The following is a 20,691-nucleotide window of genomic DNA, read 5'->3' as shown; positions in this document are numbered from 1 at the left end:
AGTTGTATTGAATGTAAAGAGAATGTCGGGAAAGAAAGGAAAAGTTTGTGTTTTATTAAAGATTTGAAGGTTCTACAGTTTTTGATGTATGTTGGAAAGTAGAGGATGATAGAAGTAGACAGAATGAAGTTTTTTTGAAGATGGAAAAGTTTTTATTTGACCTTTGAAGATGCTTTGTGAGAAAAGCAGTTCATGTAATTAATTATTATAATTATCACTATTTTCACTTAAATATATTATTGTGAGATTCTAAAAAAATTAAAAAGAATGAACAAATGTTAAGATTAGAAACTTCATGGATACTGTTGTAATCTCCGTTCCCTGATGGAGGGAACAAGACGTTGTGTCGATTGTAGTGACACAAGGGGTCTTTCTTGAGAGCCTTGCGTACCTCTGAACTTGAGGAAAGGCCAATGTGAAATTGGCAAAAGAATTTGCATGTCCCGCCCCCGGATATACGTGTATAAAGGGAGCGGACGTGCATCTGTTTAGTCAGATTTTGGCACTGAGTAGCCGATAATAAGGAACGGCACGTTACAGTGGTATGTCTAGTGTTGTGCAGATGGGACACAATTGTATTGACACAAGGGGTCCCATATAAAAACGCCATGCACAAAACCGTGTTATGTGAACTGCTGAGACAGGTGCAAGCTGGCTGTTACATGCTAGAAGCAGCTGTGTCGGCCGCACATAACCCTCCCAAACGCCCCCAATAAAAGGTGTCATATACCGCTCTTAGGTTCCCAGTAACCACAAGGGAACAGGCGACATGACTAGCATGGGAGCAAGCCCGGCAGCCACGGCCTTTTCTATCTCCATGTCTCTCACATAGGGGGTGAAGTGGCTGGGGCTATCATAATTTTATAGATGCGTCGGGGAAGGCATCCTTTTCCGTTCCTATTCTTTCAGGGGAAAAAGGCTCTGCGGAGACCACAACCTGCCCAGACTGGGGGGAGGTAACTTGTGGCCAATACACGCAAGTGTCGCAGACAGAACTCTTGCAGGTCCACAACCCTGCAAGTGTTCACCTGCGCAATCCTGAGAGCCGTCTTTAAGAAGAGGGCTTTGAGCTCGACTGAATAAAGAGGCTCAAAGGGGGGTCTCTGAAGGCCTGAGAGGACCACTGAGAGATCCCAAGAGGGGAACAGGCTTGGCCGGGAAGGTTCAACCTCTGGGCGCCTCTTAAGGAACTTGATAATTAAGTCATGCTTACGAAGGGACTTGCCGTCCAATGCGTCATGTTGGGCTGCGATAGCAGTAAAATACAACCTCCCCTCCAACCTCTCTTGCAGGAATGAAAGCACTGACCGAACTGCGCATCTCTGTGTGTCTTCAGATCTGGAAGAGCACCAATTTGCGAACAGCCGCCACTTGAGGATGTAAAGCTGCCTGAGGGAGCTCTGGCTTGGTTGATCGTGTCTACGACTGCAGGTGGTAGACCGCTAAGTCTTCAACGTTCCGTCCTGGGGCCAGACATGGACGTTCCAGTGGTCTGGGCGCGGGTGCCAGAGGGTGCCCCGTCCCTGAGAAAGAAGGTCCTTCCTCAGGAGAATTTGCCAGGGAGGTGCTATCGTGAGGAGCGTGAGATCCGAGAACCAGGTCAGAGTGGGCCAGTATGGACCCACTAAGGTGACCCGTTCCTCGTCCTCCCTGACCTTGCACAGCACCAGTGCAAGAAGGCTCACTGGGGGAAATGCGTACTTCCGCAGCCCCCAGGGCCAGCTGTGTGCCAGCGCGTCTTGTGCCATGAGAGGCCTCCATTAGGGAGTAACAGAGCGGGCAATGGGAGTTGTCCTGGGAGGCAAAGAGATCTTTCTCTGCCATGTCGAACCGAGCTGGTCCACTGAGCATAACCCGTCGCATCAGCGGGTCCGCCTTCATGTTGTGATCGCCCGGGATGTGAGTGGCGAGCAGCGACCTGAGTCACGGCTGACTCCAAAGGAGGAGATGGCGGGCGCACGCCGCCTTGGCAATTTATGTACACTACAGTCATGGTGCTGTCTGAACGGATCAAGACATACTTGCCCCGAACTAGCGGGAGAAACCTCCGCAGGGCAAGGAATACAGCCAACAACTCGAGGCAGGAGCCAGCGGCTGCGTGCCTGTTGCACACGGTGCCCCAACCCCATTGAGAGACATCTGTGGTGACCACGACACAACTGGATACCTGCTGTAGGGGGACTCCTGTCCGCAGAAAACAGAGGTCTGTCCAAGGGTTGAAAGTCTCACGGCAGGAAGGGGTGTTTAACACACGGTATGTGCCGCGGCGCCATGACCATCTCGGGACCCGAGTCTGAAGCCAGTGCTGAAGCGGTCTCATATGCATCAACCTGAGCGGTGATACCACGGCCAAGGATGCCATATTACCCAGGAGCCACTGTGCCAGGCTTGAAGCGAGCGAGGCACCTAAGCACTGACTGCGCACACTTGGTTGTGAGGCACGCTGACATTGAGACTGAGTCTAACTCGAAGCAGAGAAAAGAGATGCTCTGAAACAGAGAGAGCTTGCGCTTTTCCCAGTTGACCTGAAGCCCCAAACGGCTGAGGTGCGTGAGCACCTGGTCCCTGTGGGCGCATAGTAACTCTCTAGAGTGTTCTAGGATGAGCCAGTCATCGAGGTAATTGAGTATGCGGATGCCCACTTTCCATAGCGGGACAAGGGCTGCCTCTGCGACCTTGGTGAAGATGCGAGGGGACATGGACGGGCCAAATGGAGGACCTTGTACCGATACGCCTGCCCGTCGGACGTGAGCCGTATGGAGGGTAGATGCCGAGGCAGAATGTAGACGTGGAAGTACGCGTCCTTTAGGTCTACCGCTGCATACCAATCTGATGCAAACTCAGGTTATAATTTGTCTCTGCGTGAGCATTCAGAACAGGAGTTTGTGTAAAGTCCAGTTGAGAACTCGCAGGTCCAAGGTGGCTGGAAGCGGAGCCCTGACCCGAGGGACCGATCGAGTAGCCGTGAGGGGACGACGGAAGTTTCCAGTCAAGCCTCGTGCTAACAAGCCCAGGAAAGCATAGCAGACATCCACACGTCAGCCTCAGACTAGGCAAGCAGACCCGAACGTGGCAGCCCAGACGAGTAATCAGCATCAGACACCGCTGTGACGCTCTCCGATGCAGCGGCATTGTGGTCATCCAATTCCGGGGGCTCAAGGGAGAATGCCGGCTGGCCACGAGCCGAGCCGCACTCATCCCGAGCTCGGACAGATGCAAGTGAGCATGCTAGGGGACAGGTGGTTTGTGGGGATTTACCCGGAGAAACTGAGCCCGTCGTCATCCCCAAAACGTCTTCATCGCCAGCCGGGTCGTCCTCAATCTCGTGGGAAGAAGGAACAACGCGGGGGGTGGCTAAATGGGCGAGGAAAGAAAGCCACGACCGCAAAGTTGCCATGGCTATGTTCTCGCACTGAGAACATGAGCCATTCATAAAACGCTGCCTGCGTGTGGTCGCAGCCCAGGCATGCAAGGCAGCTTTTATGACCGTCAGAAGTGGAGAGAATTCGACCGCATCCAGGAACTACACAGAGGCAGAAAGACGCGTCCTGAAAAGGACGTTCAACGCCTACTGTGTATGGCTCTTTTATGAGTGAAAACAAACTCTTTTAGAGAAACAAACTCTTTTAGGAGGGGAAATACTCTTAGGCAGTGAAAGTGCTGTCGAAGCGCCCAGGGGCGTGGACTGCACAGCGTGCAGAGAGAGAGAGAGAGAACGCCAGCTGGAAATGCGCAATAAGATCCAACAGCAGTGCTTCTTGCCAGTAGAGGTGAGTGGAAAAGTGGTGAACTCAGCTTGCTGTTGCACAACCGTTCGGCTCCGAAGAAAAAATCTGACTAAACAGACACAAGTCCGCTCCCTTTATACCCGTATGTCCAGGGGCGGGACATGCAAATTCTGTCTGCCAATTTTACATTGGCCTTTTCTCAAGTTCAGAGGTATGCGAGACCCTCAAGAAAGACCCCTTGTGTCACTACAATCGACACAACGTCAGGCTGGAAGTGGCATTTTGAAAATAAAAATAAGAAAGCTAACAGAATTATAATAAACAGAATTATAAAAATGATCAAAAATAGCATGTAACTATAACATGTTATATAACTAAAGCATGTTAGTTTACATGTTAAATTAACTACTAAATTAAAAATAACATCAGCTGTGTCAGCTTTTGAAGTAATGTCCTATGATTATTAACAGTTAACATGTAACGTAGGTGCGCGACAGCACAGCAAGACTGTCTGTACCTTCAACTCAGTGGTTCTCTACTGGTTTTGCTTCAGGACATCAAGAGGTGACCCACCATAGATTAAACATAACCTGTATTTAATGTATCCTGGGTTGCATTTCCTTTTATGTTGCATAATTTTGTTCATGGTTTTCCAGTACAAGAACATGCATCAAGTGACATTATTTTTGTTGACATCAACAACAAAATCTACAGGAAGTTGTCTCTCCCCTTTTTAAAAATTGAAGAGCATATTTACATAAATGAGCCCATTATTATCCTGTTTGTTAACTAATATTACATATTTATACACATATTACACAGAAGGAAAGGCTCCTAATTACCATGGTTAGGTCAGTGTGCTAGTCTTAAATAATAGTAATAATAATAATAAATTAATGCATTTATGAAAAATAAATACTACTGAAACACATCTTGAAACGTTAACTACAACTGCCACTGTTGATATAAAATGAGGTCTAATAGATTCTACCTTTAGATTATTTAATATGAAACTATAACATTTTGTCAAAATATAACAGTTACTTTTACTCATGTAAAATTTGTAAAGGTGATGGTGTGTAATTATTAATATTTATTTTTTGCTGTTTGGCATGTCAAGGCTGCCTACTGTTTGAGAGGTTCGACTTGACTTCCTCCGTAATGCTTTAAACTAGAAAAGTCTCACTAGAATTGAAATTGGTCACATCAGTTTTGAGGTCAGCGCTCCGCAATATCGAGGGAAACCCGGTTGTTGCACGTGCGCGCCAGAGAGAAGAGCAGATCATTAGTGCGAGCTGGTTCTGTAACACTCGTGCGAAAGGGCAGATAAGAAGCCTTTAGCTCAGGGGTGGGCAACAATTTTGATAAAGGGGCAACATCGGGATTTAAGTAGTGCATAGGGGGCCATATTGTATTACTTTTGAGATACAATGTTCTGCATTGATTTGGTTTTTGTATCTTTTAAGCCCAGAAATAGTTGTGTACTCAATTTTATTGATTGTATCTGTGACTAATGGGACTATTCTGCAATTGCCTAAAGTAATATATTGCTCTACAAAGGGAGATTCTTTTCTAACAGGCATTAAAAACTGAATAAATGCTGAGCTTATATTATATTTATTTTACCATCTCTACTTCCCTGTTAATTTATTATTCAATTTCACAATTTTTTTGTTTGAATAAAAAATTAAATTAAATTTATAGAACGTTTAATGTTTGTAGCAAAGCGGGCGAGTTTACTTCTATTTTTTCTAAAACATTACCCGTTTACATGCTAAAAGTATCATGACGCAGGTCTCCTTGGTGGTTTGACTTTCAGCACACAACAGAATAACAAAGGATGCGTGACTATGATAAATGATTACTGCAAGAGTTAGATTAACATACAGGCACGAAGGGACTTCAACATTTCTAAATTGCACAAATAAAAAATACATATACATATTCATCTCTGGCTCGCTTTTGCTCGCATGTCAATGATTACCCCTCCGTGTGTCAATGATGCCGAGATCTACTTCTATATTTAATTTAATCACCGAGAAGGTTTACCAGCAAAATTAGTTGCACCAAACATCACAAACAGCCATAGTGATTTGTATTCAAAGAATGGACACAGAGCGTCCGTATAACACTTTACCTTGAGCAGAATATTGCCCTACAGATCGTCAAGTTCGTTCAAAGGGGAAAGCGAGAGACAGAAAAAGCGCACTCGTGTGCATGTTTGCCAGATTGCACAAAATAAGTATTACATTAGGCGGAATATTTCCAATTTGCGCAAGTATAAATCTCAAACTAGGGGTGATGTGACTCTTATCTGGCAACCCTGAGAATGTTAAACGCTTGTGGAGATGGGTCCCAATGCAAGTTAACTGAAATATCCAATGGGGGGGAATGCTTTTTTATCGCTTTTACTATAAATGAGCCGCGGGCCTCATTAATCCATGTGGAGGGCCTGATCCAGCCCGCGGGCCGTAAATTGCCCATGTCTGCTTTAGCTGTTTGCGAGATTATCATTAAATCTGCAAAAATCTGCAAACGGCAGTCCTAAATAGTCTATCACTTGGGCGGCCGCCGAAATATCTTCAGTGGGAGAACCATGGCATTGTTCTTTCCCTGCTGTCCACGACCTAGTCCGAATAGACCAGTTGAGAAACACTTCTTTAACTCACACACACACACTCACTCATGTCAGACCCCCTCGCCTCGCTCCTCTCTGACATTTGAATGTAGAATATTTTTTTTAAATTGATTATAAATTACTCAAGTATAATCAATGTAAATAGCCATTTTAATCTACAATTATTTCTGATGGTCAAACATGTTTCTTACTGTGTGTGTCTGTGTAGAGGCCTGTGTAGGAATGGAATGTGCACACATATGGTACACTGAGTCTCCTGTTTTGACACTAGAGAAGAATATATATGTATTTTATATATTATGTATACTGGAATCACAAAACAAAATGATAAATAATAGTGACATGTGTATTAGACACGCCTTGGTGGATCATGTGTATATAAGCGGGTATGGACCCAGATGCGTCCGTTGCTCTGCAGACAACTCAGACTTATATTATCAGAGATAAAAAAAGCAATCTTCTGGCATATGCAGAAGAAAATATCTTGAATCCATCTATCATGCTTTGGGGAAGAAGTGTAGAGTAACATTTAAATTCATTTAGGCATGATGGAGATGGGCTGTGTAAGTCCTCTTTGCTGTAGATAAATCTCCCATGACAGGCCCATGTCTCTCCTCTTCACCTGTGTGACTGACTGTGTAACTGAGCACCAGTGAGCAGGGCCAAAGGTGCAATTATTGATGTCTTGCTGGAGGCAGTCATTATGAAGATGCATTTGGCCCTTGTGATGTCACAATTTCCACAAATTCCAAATGGCCCATTTCTGGAGCCTGGTTTAAATAAATGCTAATTTTTCTATTAAGGAGGATGTTTTCAGTTCTGAAACGTACAGCATGTTTTTATAGTACAATGACATCTTGTATGTCAAAAGATCAAGGAAAATTTTATTTCTCGTGTCATGACCCCTTTAAGCTTTGCTGTCCTTTTTGTAGGACTATGTTCTAATTTTACTTTTAGGTATAGTTGTTTCTGACACAGCACTCTAGACACTTGACACAAAAGTAACATGATCTAACGCTGAGAAAGCATTACTCAATCTTAGGGAGAAGGTAAAGAATCAAGATATACAATACCTTATCATGACTTTTGGAGGTCGATATTTCTTTTATTGATTGGTAGAGTCCAAGATCACTCAAATCAATATCTTCCATCTTGTAAATGCCCTTGTCCATTTTACGCTTTAGTGTTGCATACCAATGGTTTTTTATGGAATTATCCGTCCTATCAAACATCATCAAACTATAACCAAAGGTTTCAGTGCCTTAAAAGCAATAATTCAGCAAGAAATGAAAATTCTGCCAAAATTTCTTAACACTCATGTTCTTCCAAACACGTTTGACGTTTATTCTTCTGTGAAACACAATAGATGTTAGGCAGTATGTTAGTCTCTGTCACCAATTACTTTCATTGCATCTTTTCTTCCATACATTGAAAGAGAATGGTGACTGAGGCTGTCAGCACCTTAATTCTCTTTTTGTGTTCCACAAAAACAAAACAAAACAGTCCTTTGGGTTTGGAAACAACATGACATTGGGTAAATGATGACATAAATCTCTGTTTAATTAAACTAAAACTTTAAATTATTTATTAAATAAATAAAAAAAATTATATTATGGTACCTTCCATGGAGAAATTTTGCCATTTGTGCCCATCGTGTTCCCAGCACACAATGGCATTTAATGATTATCAGGTCTTCCTCTTCTGTCCAGGGTGTCTTAATCACAGAGGGGTCCAGATGATTATGCCATCGCTCTCGACACTGTTTACCTCTTCGACCTTTTAAGTGCTTTGCAACTGTGCTCCAATTCTTGTCACCATACAATGACACCAACTTAATGAGCTACAGAAGAAGAGACAACACGGTTAGAGAAGCCATAACAAGATGTGTTGATATGGCATACTATGCAAAATACCACGACTTATTTTCTAGTCTTTTTTTAACATTCAAATTGATGCTTCCAAGACACTTGGGGAAAAAAAAAATCAAGGACATCCTAGAACTGTGCTCTTGATAAGCTTGTGTGGATTCCATGTACTTTGCACAACATTGTGGAAAATTTTAATTCAGTAAACAATGCTCACTTTATGATCTTCTTCTTTGGTCCAGGTTCCCTTAATGAGTTCTGGGTCTATGACAACTGTGAAGCGGTATTTACAGCCTTGTGCAGAGCGCCCCTGCAAATACACAAAATGTATCCCAAACAAGAACTCTTAGAAATATCTTCAATGTAATTTATCACCTAAAAATCTGAACAAATGTACACAAAGTCTTTTGAAAGACTTGAAGTAATTTATTATGCCAAGGGATGAGGACGGTTAACTGATTAACAGACATTAACAATGTTTTTTTTTTTGACAAATGCTATAAGTAAAATAATATTTTTGTTTTACAATAAACAAATAATGACAGCCAACTTGGTGGGTTTACGTTAAGGTATAGTATGTAGGTTGTAACTGTAATTACACAACACCGTTACAAGTATTTTGTTGCAACAAAAGGGTCTGTTGGGCCACGTTTGATTGAAGACTTGTCAGTAAATAGTTAATAACTGATTAATAATGGTTGGTGATTGCTTAAGAGTTTGCCAAAATTTGAATCCCTAAATATTGCATAGAGTGAACATTTCAGCATTCACTCATGACAATAAATTAGACTGTATTTCACAAATCACTCACAGGTAGAAAGCTCGCAACAGACTCCCAGTCATCTCTTCCAAACTTCCCTACGAGTGAAGCAAGACTTTCATCCTAAAGGTTACACAGAAAAATACAGACACCAAACAAGGTTATCCTGTAAATATGTGCATGTAAATATACAAACTAGACTTTGTGTAGTTATTTAGATCGCTAATCATTAATAGCTTTCATTTAATGGTAATGATTTTATGGCATCTTGATGCTTTCACTCACCTCTTGTAAAGTCCATTTAGTCCTCAGTTGCTCAATATCTTCATCCATTTCAGAATAAGGATTTCCCTCAGAGTTTGATTCAATTCTCGCACCACCTTCCATTACACTAGAAATGATAGTGATTGCAAGAAGAAAAGCCAAGAAAAAAGTTAAGCAACACATTACGCTGTTGTTAAATATGGTAGTTCAGGCCTCAATTTAAAATGTTTCTCCTCCCAAACTGAACTACATCAGTATACGAAAGTTTCCACATGCGAGCATGGCCTTTTGTACTACAATCATTGAAGCATGCAAATAGTTGATCAGATTTATATAAATTTACAGAGACAGATTTATTTGGCCAAATATAAATGGAATATGTATACCCAACCGGACAGCAATCTGATCAATCAAGACCCATGAAGTGAGTAGAAGTATAAATACTGTATACGTCTTACTACCCTAGTTAGGGGTGCTCACATGAGATCAACTTTTTCATAATGCCATTTTAGTAGGATCTACCATGCATTGTAGGCAGTGTTGTCACGATACCAAAATTTGTGTAGTCGGTACCAATACCACTACCTCATTTTTTAATTAGGTAACCATTGTTTCAGTTTCAACCATTTTGTTAAGTAATGATTCAAGAGTCAAGACAAGGAAATTGCAGTAATAAAATAAGAACAAATTTAGCAAATGAAGAAAAAAAAAACAGTGAAGAACGTCTCGGTTACTAACGTAACCTCCGTTCCCTGATGGAGGGAACGAGACGTTGTGTCGCTGAGTTGACACTAGGGGTCGCTCCTGCGGAGCACGGCCATCTCTGATTTTGAGAAAAGGCCAATGAGAATTGGCGTGTGGAATTTGCATGCCACTCTTCCGGACATACGGGTATAAAAGGAATGATGCTCAAATACACATCAGGTATCGCACTGAGGAGCCGAGCCAAAGACCCGGCGCTTTCAGCGGATGGTTCAGTATTGTGGCTAGCGGGAACACAATGTCTCGTTCCCTCCATCAGGGAACGGAGGTTACGTCAGTAACCGAGACGTTCCCCGTCTGTCACTCAGTCGACGTTGTGTCGCTGAGTTGACACTAGGGGTCCCATGGAAAACACCACAGAGCTAAACCGAGTTACGCAGACAAGCGTGCCTCGTAGCGAGCGCAGCAAGCTGTCGCATAACTACCCCCAACACACTGGCAGGCATGAAGTGGTCCCCTGCACCTAGGGGGAACAGCTAACTGCTCAGGAGTATAAGGACTGGTTGGCCCAGCCGGGGCCTTCTCTCTATTTTTCTCCCCTGTAAAAGGAACGCAATCGTTCGGCTGGGGGCCAAATATAAATGGTCCAAGCTGGGGGGTGTCCCTCCAAAGAGGAGGACACCGCGGAGACCACACCCGGCCCGGGGGGGTGTTAGGTGGAATACACACACGGTCTTACCGGCTAGCAGCGGAAGCACATCGTGTGGAACGGCGCCATGGTAGACCCTACCCAAAGGTGGGGAGTGGTTACCACAAACACGGCGACCCAGGGCAGAGGACCCTCTGTCCAAGGAAGACGCGGTTTGCCGGTAGAGAAACCATTTTGCAGGATATACATCACACAGGGTTGCCGAAGGGGGCAACCAGCACATGTGGAGCACTTACCTCAGTACGTGGGCCTAGTGACGCCCGCACCGAGGCCGTAAAGACGCCTCGTTGAGGGGGCTCTCGCCTGAGTGATCGTGTCTACCACCGCGGGTGGTAGGCCACCTAAGTCTACCGCGTCCCGTCCAAGGGCCAGATATGGAGATTCCAGAGGTCTGGTCGCGGGTGCCAGATGGTGCCCTGACCCTGAAAAAGAAGGTCCTTCCTCAGGGGAATTCGCCAGGGGGGGCTGTCGCGAGGAGCGTGAGGTCCGAGAACCAGATCCGGGAGGGCCAATAAGGGGCCACTAAGAGGACCTGCTCCCTGTCCTCCCTGACTGTGCACAATGTCTGTGCAAGTAGGCTCACTGGGGGAAACGCATACTTGCGAAGCCCCGGGGGCCAGCTGTGTGCCAAGGCATCTGTGCCGAGGGGGGCCTCGGCCAGAGAGTACCAGAGTGAGCAATGGGAGGATTCCGGGGAAGCGAACAGGTCTACCTGCGCTTGGCCGAATCGACTCCAGATCAGCTGAACCACCTGGGGATGGAGCCTCCACTCTCCCCTGGATGTAACCTGCCACGACAGCACGTCCGCTGTGCTGTTGAGGTAACCTGGGATGTGAGTGGCCCGCAGCGACTTTAGTCGGTGCTGACTCCAAAGGAGGAGACGGCGGGCAAGTTGTGACAAGCGGCGAGAGCGTAGACCGCCTTGGTGGTTGATATACGCCGCCGTGGCTGTGTTGTCCGTCCGGAGCAACACGTGCATGCCCCGGATCAACGGCAAAAGCCTCCTCAGGGCAAGTAGTACTGCCAGCAACTCGAGGCAGTTGATGTGCCAATACAGTCGCGGGCCCGTCCAAGGGCCGGCAACTGAGTTCCCGCTGCACACGGCACCCCAGCCCCATTGGGACTGTCGTAACCACGACGTGCCTGGAGACCTGGCCTAGGGGAACTCCTGCCCTTAAGAAGGCTAGGTCTGAACAGGGGCTGAGAGAGCAGCAACACGTCTGCGTGACAAGGACGCGGTGTGTGCCGTGGCGCCATGCTCGTCTCTCGACTCGGGTCTGCAGCCAGTGCTGGAGTGGTCTCATATGCATCAAACCAAGCGGTGTGGTTTGATGCATATGATGCATAACTGTGGCTGATGATGCCATATGCCCCAGGAGCCTCTGAAAGGATTTCAGTGGGACCAACGTGTTCTGTCTGAACGTACGCAGACAGCTCAGCACTGACTGTGCGCGCTCGCTGGTGAGACCTGCCAACATTGAGACCGAGTCCAACTCCATACCGAGAAAAGAGATGCTCTGAACCGGGACGAGCTTGCTCTTTTCCCAGTTGACCCGAAGCCCCAAGCGGCTGAGGTGCCTGAGCACCAAGTCCCTGTGAGCACACAACATGTCTCGTGAGTGAGCTCTAAGATTAGCCAGTTGTCGAGATAGCTGAGGATGCGGACACCCGCTCGGGGGCGGGGTTGTGCAGCGGCTGGACGCGTGGAAGCGGAAGACCAGGTTCCAGGGCGCTGTACCTGCCAAAGAGAACCGGTGGCCGGCAGTCATGATAACGAAGGCCGGGGAGACCGGAAGTGGAGCCCGGGGACTGAGGAAACTGCTCTTCTTTTGAAAATGTGGACACCGCAGCCCGTTAGGCATGCGGTGAAATAAAACTCCAAAAGTAAATAAGGATTCTCCACCCGCCCCTCCGGCGGGGGAGGGAGTGGTCTGCTTATCAGCTCCCGAAGTGCAGTTCCCTGAGTCCCAGGGCTGCCCGTCTCAGGGGCGCTTCGAAGACTTCTTAGGGTTCTTGGCGGCCGGTCGTAAGGCGGGGGGCGTCGCCGTCCTGCGGGTAGCTCCGCGCCGGGGCCGGCCCCAAGGGGCGGGCTGTGGCGGGGCTGGTGTTGGTACCGCAGGGGGACGCGCTGGGCGACGAGCAGTTGGGGTGCGGGGCCTGTAGCTCCGCCTGGGCAGGATGTGATGTATAGCCTCCCTCTGCCTCCTTACCGTTGAGAACTGCCGGGCGAAGTCTACAACGGTGTCGCCAAACAGCCCAACCTGGGAGATGGGGGCGTCAAGGAAACGTACCTTGTCAGCCTCTCGTGACTCGACCAGGTTGAGCCATAGGTGGTGCTCCTGGACCACCAAGGTGGACATCGCCTGCCCGAGAGCCCGCGCCGTGACCTTCGTTGCCCGGAGTGCGAAGTCGGTTGCTGAACGCAGCTCCTACATTAGACCTGGGTCAGGACTACCCTCGTGTAGTTCTCTAAGTGCCTTGGCTTGGTGCACCTGCAGGAGTTCCATGGCATGTAAGGCGGAGTCGGCGTGTCCAGCGGCACTGTAGGCTTTAGCCGTCAGAGATGACGTCAGCCTACAGGCCCTGGACGGAAGCGTCGGGCGGTTCCGCCAGGTGGAGGCGTTTTGCGGGCATAAGTGCACCGCGACCGCTTGGTCCACCTGGGGAATCGGCGTGTAGCTCCTTGCCGCCCCGCCGTCGAGGGAAGTGATAGCGGAGGAGCTTACCGCTCGTGTGCGGGCAGTGAAAGGCGCGCGCCACGAGTGCGTAAGCTCCTCATGCACCTCCGTGAAGACAGGAACGGGGGCGGAGCGATGCCACGATCCCGCTCTCCGATGCCACGATCGAGATCTCATCGTCGTCAGGCATTTCGAACGTGATCGCGGGTCCGCTATGATGCGAACCGGCAACCGCGCCCCAGCGCTCGGTTGGAGCATACAAGCGTGGCGGGGAGTGGGAGGTCCGTGGGGTTGTATCCGGCGGAGAGGCTCCCACTGAGGTCTCCATATCGCCCCCAGCGCTAGCCGACACCGCCTCATACCCGTAGGTAGAAGGACCGAGTCAGGGAGCGGCTGGGGTGCCTCGCGCTCTTATGAGTGTGAGGCGCGATCGCAACGTAGCCATGGGCATGCTCTAGCAGTAAGAGCATGAACCATCCACGAACGCTGACTCTGCGTGGGTAGCACCCAGGCACAAGAGGCAGCGATCGTGGCCATCAAACAGGGAGAGAGAACGACCGCAACCAGGAAACACACACAAACGGAAAGACATCTTGAAAAAGACGCTTCACCGTTTGTGCCACTCTTTAATGTTTTTTTTATTTTTATATATATATATATATATATATATATATATATATATATATATATATATATATATATATATATATATATACATACATACATACATACACACTCTCCTAAAGGATTATTAGGAACACCTGTTCAATTTCTAATTAATGCAATTATCTAATCAACCAATCACATGGCAGTTGCTTCAATGCATTTACAATCTCCTGAACTCCAAACTGAATGTCAGAATGGGAAAGAAAGGTGATTTAAGCAATTTTGAGCGTGGCATGGTTGTTGGTGCCAGACGGGCCGGTCTGAGTATTTCACAATCTGCTCAGTTACTGGGATTTTCACGCACAACCATTTCTAGGGTTTACAAAGAATGGTGTGAAAAGGAAAAACATCCAGTATGCGGCAGTCCTGTGGGCTGAAAATGTCTTGTTGATGCTAGAGGTCAGAGGAGAATGGGCCGACTGATTCAAGCTGATAGAAGAGCAACTTTGCCTGAAATAACCACTCGTTACAACCGAGGTATGCAGCAAAGCATTTGTGAAGCCACAACACGCACAACCTTGAGGCGGATGGGCTATAACAGCAGAAGACCCCACCGGGTACCACTCATCTCCACTACAAATAGAAAAAAGAGGCTATAATTTGCAAGAGCTCACCAAAATTGGACAGTTGAAGACTGGAAAAATGTTGCCTGGTCTGATGAGTCTCGATTTCTGTTGAGACATTCAGATGGTAGAGTCAGAATTTGGCGTAAACAGAATAAGAACATGGATCCATCATGCCTTGTTACCACTGTGCAGGCTGGTGGTGGTGGTGTAATGGTGTGGGGGATGTTTTCTTGGCACACTTTAGGCCCCTTAGTGCCAATTGGGCATCGTTTAAATGCCACGGCCTACCTGAGCATTGTTTCTGACCATGTCCATCCCTTTATGGCCACCATGTATCCATCCTCTGATGGCTACTTCCAGCAGGATAATGCACAATGTCACAAAGCTCGAATCATTTCAAATTGGTTTCTTGAACATGACAATGAGTTCACTGTACTAAAATGGCCCCCACAGTCACCAGATCTCAACCAATAGAGCATCTTTGGGATGTGGTGGAACGGGAGCTTCGTGCCCTGGATGTGCATCCCACAAATCTCCATCAACTGCAAGATGCTATCCTATCAATATGGGCCAGCATTTCTAAAGAATGCTTTCAGCACCTTGTTGAATCAATGCCACGTAGAATTAAGGCAGTTCTGAAGGTGAAAGGGGGTCAAACACAGTATTAGTATGGTGTTCCTAATAATTCTTTAGGTGAGTGTAATATATATATATATATATATATATACACACAAATTCCTCACCTACACTGGCGGCCAAAAGTTTAGAATAATGTACAGATTTTGGTACTTTTATTCACCAAAGTGGCATTCAACTGATCACAATGTATAGTCAGGACATTAATAACGTGAAAAATTACTATTACAATTTGAAAACAATTAAACTACTTCTCATCAAAAAATCCTCCAAGTGCAGCAATGACAGCTTTGCAGATTCTTGGCATTCTAGCTGTCAGTTTGTCCACATACTCAGGTGACATTTGTCCTTTGTCTTTGAAGACTGTAGTGTACATCTTTGTAGGAAATCTTCAGTTGTTTGGCCATTTCAAGCAATGTATAGCCTTCATTCCTCAAAACAATGACTGATGAGTTTCTAGATAAAGCTGTTTCTTTTTTGCAATTTTTGACTTAATATTGACCTTAAGACATAAGAGAAGTCTATTGCATACTGTGGCAACTCAAAAACAAACACAAAGACAATGTTAAGCTTCATTTAATGAACCAAATAGCTTTCAACTGTTTGTGATATAATTGCGAGTGATTTTGTAGTACAAATTAGCAATTTAGCATGATTACTCAAGGATAAGGTGTTGGGAGTGATGGCTGCTGGTAATGGAGCCTGTCTTTTTTCAAATAGTGATGGAACTGTTTTCTACATCAGTAATGTCCTGACTATACTTTGTGATGAGTTGAATGCCACTTTGGTGAACTAAAGTACCAATTTCCATCTGAAACAGCAAAATCTGTACATTACTCCAAACGTATGGCTGCCATTGTAAGTCTTACTACACAAGACTTTTAAACACGTACTTAGTTTAAGAAGCTGTAACCCTTAAAATGCTTTAAAATAGATGATCTACAGTATCTTGGTGAAGGCATTTGAAGCTAATAAAAACTTTGTCTTCTAGAATGATCACAGGAAATATGCTGAAAAATTGACGCATGGTTATAATTCGACCCATGGACCACATTTGGGTATCATTGACTATGTTTAAATTGACATGGAAAGTGGTGTTCCCCTTCACATGCACTGTATAAGCAGAGTCCTCTGTACTCCCGTATACATGTGGCTAATCAGTAAGCAGCTTTCTCCAAAGCAAAGTAATTTCCACATGACGCTTGTGTAAACAACATACATTGCATCCGAGGGAGACTTCATGATATTATTCTCTGTTGCTTTGCTATATTTCCAGATATTCCACAGTTGTTGCTGTGTTTGTTTTCTTAACTTTCCACTGCGACGTGCAGCGGAATTGCGCCGCAACAGTGTGGTTTCACTTTTACTTAAAACTCCAGGATTCCCCTAATATACTAGCACATATATGCAGACGTAAGGGATAGTCAATATTTTAACTTGGTGTGTATAAATGGATATAGTTTAAAGCATATGTGATTTTCCCACAGTACTCCCAGAAATGTTGAATTATTTCTGCTGTGTTGACTTGTTGTTGGGCTCCATCCTATGACATTTGTTATTCGTCTGTTTACGCAGATGTGCACTCCTCAAAAACCTGTCTGAACACAGCATTTGTGCTTTTACATGGTGATATAAAACTCTCAGGTTTCAGGGATACAAAAAAAAGAAAATCCTCATTGGCAGACCTAGTGTTGTCTGTCACAGAGACATTTACATAAGCCTATAACTTAGAGCCCTGAAAAACTACACAGCATGTACATTAGGGCCAGTACAAACACAAGTAGAGTGGCAGAGACCATTTAATTAAACAAAACAATAAATAAAAAAACTAATAAATAAGCATGCAAATTAGTACCTTAATTTCCTGTGTAAAGGCTGAGTAATCCACAGCAAATACTTTTAAAGGAAGACTCAAAGGAACAGCTGGATGATAATAATGAACCTAAAATTTTGAAACAAACAGTTCTGTCAAATTCACAAGGGCTGAAATGATTAGTCGACGTTATTGACAACCTCGACAATAAAAAATTGCCGACAGTACAACTTTTTTGCTGTCGAATAGTTTGATCTTATTTAATGTAGCATGAGATCACGTCAAACTCTACTGATGACGCACAAGAGGAGCACCGACCGCAGCTTACATCTGATTGAGAAGAGGAAGAAGAGACAGCTCACAGTCCAGACGCACTCCAAACTTTCCAAACAGCTTAAGGTGAATGTAGTAGTGTAAGTATATATAAAATAAATACATAAGCACTCTAGTGGAATAAAGTGAAGCCGGAGCTGCCATTCCACTTAAGCAAAACTTGCATGTTGAGCATCTTTAAGGAAACACCCCGCTGTTATATCTTTAATGCATCCTTTATTAAACGCTTCTGCGAGTCGCTTTAAGTGTCCCGATCTAAGGGGGAGAGATTGAAATTGCACCGGTTGATGCACACTCTCTCACAGAGACACTCATCCCTCACATGCACTTGCTACAGCTAGATTATAACGTGATGGCCCGTGACATAGTGAATCAAAATACATATGTGTTGCAGTGTGAAGGAAATCGGCAATAGGCAGCTCTATTAAGAAGAGAAAGTTAAAAATGGAAAGAAGTTAACAGCAAGGTGAGAGGTTAGTCTTCGCCCCATTATACACTGCAACAAAATACGTTTTTGCCTTGTTTTCCAATATAAATATCTAAAACTCCTTTAAAACAATGTGCATTTATTTTAGCAGCTATAATGCAGAAGAAGAATTTGTTTTCTGAGAATGCTGAATATAATATGAAATATTTTAAAATAACATAAGACTCCTTAAAACAACAAATATTCACCTGAGCAGCAGCATATAAGATATTGAGACTTGCTTTTAGAGAATAGATCGTGAATATAAGAATATTTTGTCTTTACTGCACTCACAGAAGTAGAACCAAGTGAAAAAAATACACTTATATACAAAATACTCTTATGTTCAAGCTACATTCTCTGAAAGCAATTCTTAAAAATCTTGTTTCTCAAGTAAATGCTTCTTGTTTTAAGGATTTTTTTATATATATTTTTAAATGGAAAACAAGACAAAAACACTTGATAACAATAGGATTTTTTGCAATGAATTTCTTTACTGAATTAAACTTAATAAAAAATAATATTTTTCCCCCTTTAATTCAGTGAATGTCATTTAGAGGTATTTTTAAAAGATTATTTTTTTCCTCTTTATTGTTGTATTCACGTTTAATACAACCTTTTAAATCGGGGCACATCAGTTAATAGCTAATGATTAATCATTGCAATAATCACCGATTAACGGTTTTGCAGCACTTTATATGACAAAAATGACTCCAATTTTGTATTTAGGACTGGTTGTGGGGTTCTGTATATAACATTCATTTGATAATAAATAATAGAATATTATGTTGAAAATTGATTGTTATACTTTTGTTTGATTAAAGTTTTAATTAATTTATTTAAACAGAATTTTTATGAAAAAACTCTGTATTGTGAGTACTAAAAAAAAAAGTAGTGGTGCTTGTACTCGTTCTCAAAAAAGTGGTATCAGAACATCTCTAGCAAATGATCAGAACTTAAATTTAATTTTATTTAATTTTATTAAATTAAATTTTTGGTGAATTATCCCTTTAATTGTTTACTCCCCAAACATTAGATAAGTAATGATTTATATGTGGAAACAATGTGGATCAAGTTTAAATGCCACTTTACCAATAATCACCTTATTTTATAAAATTTGCAACATTTACAATCCACATTAAACATGAAAATACCACTAGAGAGTTAACACAAGACTGTCCTGAGAAATGTAATGTTAAGACTTTTTCAATTACACCAGTAAACGTTCAGCTTTGGCAGCCATAAAAATGACTAAATCTAAAATAAAAACGAACTAAACTGAAACTACAATTCACTGAGAAAACGAAAACTAACCTAAAACTAGATGAAATGTAAAATCATCTGTAAAAACTAATGAAAACTAAACTAATTTTTTAATGACAAATTTAATATAAAATAGAAATAAAAACTGAATTAAAATCCAAAAGTATAACAACACTGATAGACACATCTCACATGCACCATTAATCACGTCATTAACAACTAGTTGTTCAGTTCGGTTCCGTACACACTGTGTGGAATTTTTGGAAAAAGTAGTTGTCACTACCTGAATTTTTTTTTATTTGCTTATAGAATGCAGTTGTCATTCCCATATTTTACCGAACTGTGTGTGTATAGAACAGGAATAAGCACACAAAAGTTAACTGACAACAGAATTTATTTTGCATTAAACTTAAAATATATTGTTTCTATATATGTTATCAACAAACTAAAATCAATGGTTTTATATATTCCCATCGTTTTTTTTATTTTATTACATCATTCGCAATGCTTCATGGGATTGTAGTTCATGCCCTTGTCCAAGACAGTAAGTACACAGTCTTGTACCTTTGTTTGATACTTTTATGCTACAATATAAAGTTTGTAATGTTAAGATTAACCTCGGAGCAGGTTGCTTTGGTTCATGCCTTCCAAATCTTTTAAGAAGGATTTAGCAAAAAGTCTATGGAAGAAATTAATGGGGAAAATACTTCAGGAAAAAGGGGGCAGGCACTGTTGCGCCCAATAGAACATTATTTCTAAATCTACATAACTGGACTGCATGTTATAAAGGGAATTCAACTATTCAGACAAAAGCACTACAACCCTACACAGTGCACTACATAGGGCTATGCTAGCTAGTGTACAGGCAAACTAACCGCCAACTTCGTCGAAAACGAACTCGCGCTCTTCTACATGTCTCGCGTTATTGCGAATAATTCAGTAAAACTGAAGATGTTTACGTAACTATGTTTCAGTTCCTAACATAAAACAGTTGGAAAAGTTACTAACACCTACTTATGCATGCAGATGAGCTGATTTGTAATGTTAACTTTGCCAAGGTTACATACGATCACATTTATTTCGAGTTTTGTATTGTGGACAACATCAGTAAGCTATCGAGAAAACTTTTTTAAATGTTTCCTTACCCAAACACTTGCAAGGGCATATCTTTACTGTCCTCCAGATGTTTCTGAAATGTCACCGATTATTCATGAGGTGAACAGAAGATTATGGGTGTACTGAATCTATTATTGCCCGTGTAATAACCGTATATGATCTGTTTGTTGTCTCACTCAACTGCTGCTGCGTGCTGCCTGCAGAGCCCGCGCACACCCGAGCTGTATTCATGTGCGTCACTACTGCGCTCTACTTTGCGCAGTAATGCGTATTCTGACGTTTTATTCAACATAAAATATTTTTGAGCATAAATACGCAGCAGCTACTGTTTACGAACGTTATTTGTATGCTTTATATTTTCATTTATTGCTATTTATGATGTACTATGAGTAAATGTAATACTATTATTGCTGTTATTTTTAATAATCATGATTATTTGTCTCAGATGTCAGATTTGAGTAATAATATGGTGTATCTGAATGACAGGA

At 43.5% G+C, this 20,691-nt stretch overlaps 1 protein-coding gene across 2 annotated transcripts in view; it reads right to left on the bottom strand.

Annotated features, from left to right (window-relative positions):
• mybl2a (v-myb avian myeloblastosis viral oncogene homolog-like 2a) overlaps nucleotides 1-20,378 on the bottom strand; it is a 35,116-nt gene extending 14,738 nt beyond the window's left edge. Inside the window, exons 1-7 of one of the 2 annotated variants that reach the window (XM_052105179.1) lie at nucleotides 20,233-20,377; nucleotides 17,068-17,154; nucleotides 9,277-9,382; nucleotides 9,043-9,114; nucleotides 8,449-8,541; nucleotides 7,986-8,206; nucleotides 7,440-7,587 (exon numbers count right to left, since the gene is read on the bottom strand). In XM_052105179.1, coding sequence (XP_051961139.1) covers nucleotides 7,440-7,587; nucleotides 7,986-8,206; nucleotides 8,449-8,541; nucleotides 9,043-9,114; nucleotides 9,277-9,378 — 636 coding nt within the window. In that variant the 5' untranslated portion in view covers nucleotides 9,379-9,382; nucleotides 17,068-17,154; nucleotides 20,233-20,377. Of the gene's footprint in view, nucleotides 1-7,439; nucleotides 7,588-7,985; nucleotides 8,207-8,448; nucleotides 8,542-9,042; nucleotides 9,115-9,276; nucleotides 9,383-17,067; nucleotides 17,155-20,232 lie in introns of both variants that reach the window. The other variant, XM_052105178.1, reaches the window with a different exon arrangement.
• Between the last annotated feature and the right edge of the window lie 313 nt (nucleotides 20,379-20,691).

The sequence above is a fragment of the Xyrauchen texanus genome, chromosome 35 (genome assembly GCF_025860055.1).
Source record: "Xyrauchen texanus isolate HMW12.3.18 chromosome 35, RBS_HiC_50CHRs, whole genome shotgun sequence".
In the NCBI taxonomy this organism is placed as follows: Eukaryota; Metazoa; Chordata; class Actinopteri; order Cypriniformes; family Catostomidae; genus Xyrauchen; species Xyrauchen texanus.
The sequence above is the reverse complement of the archived record's forward strand: the minus strand, read 5'-3'. Positions and strand labels throughout refer to the sequence as shown.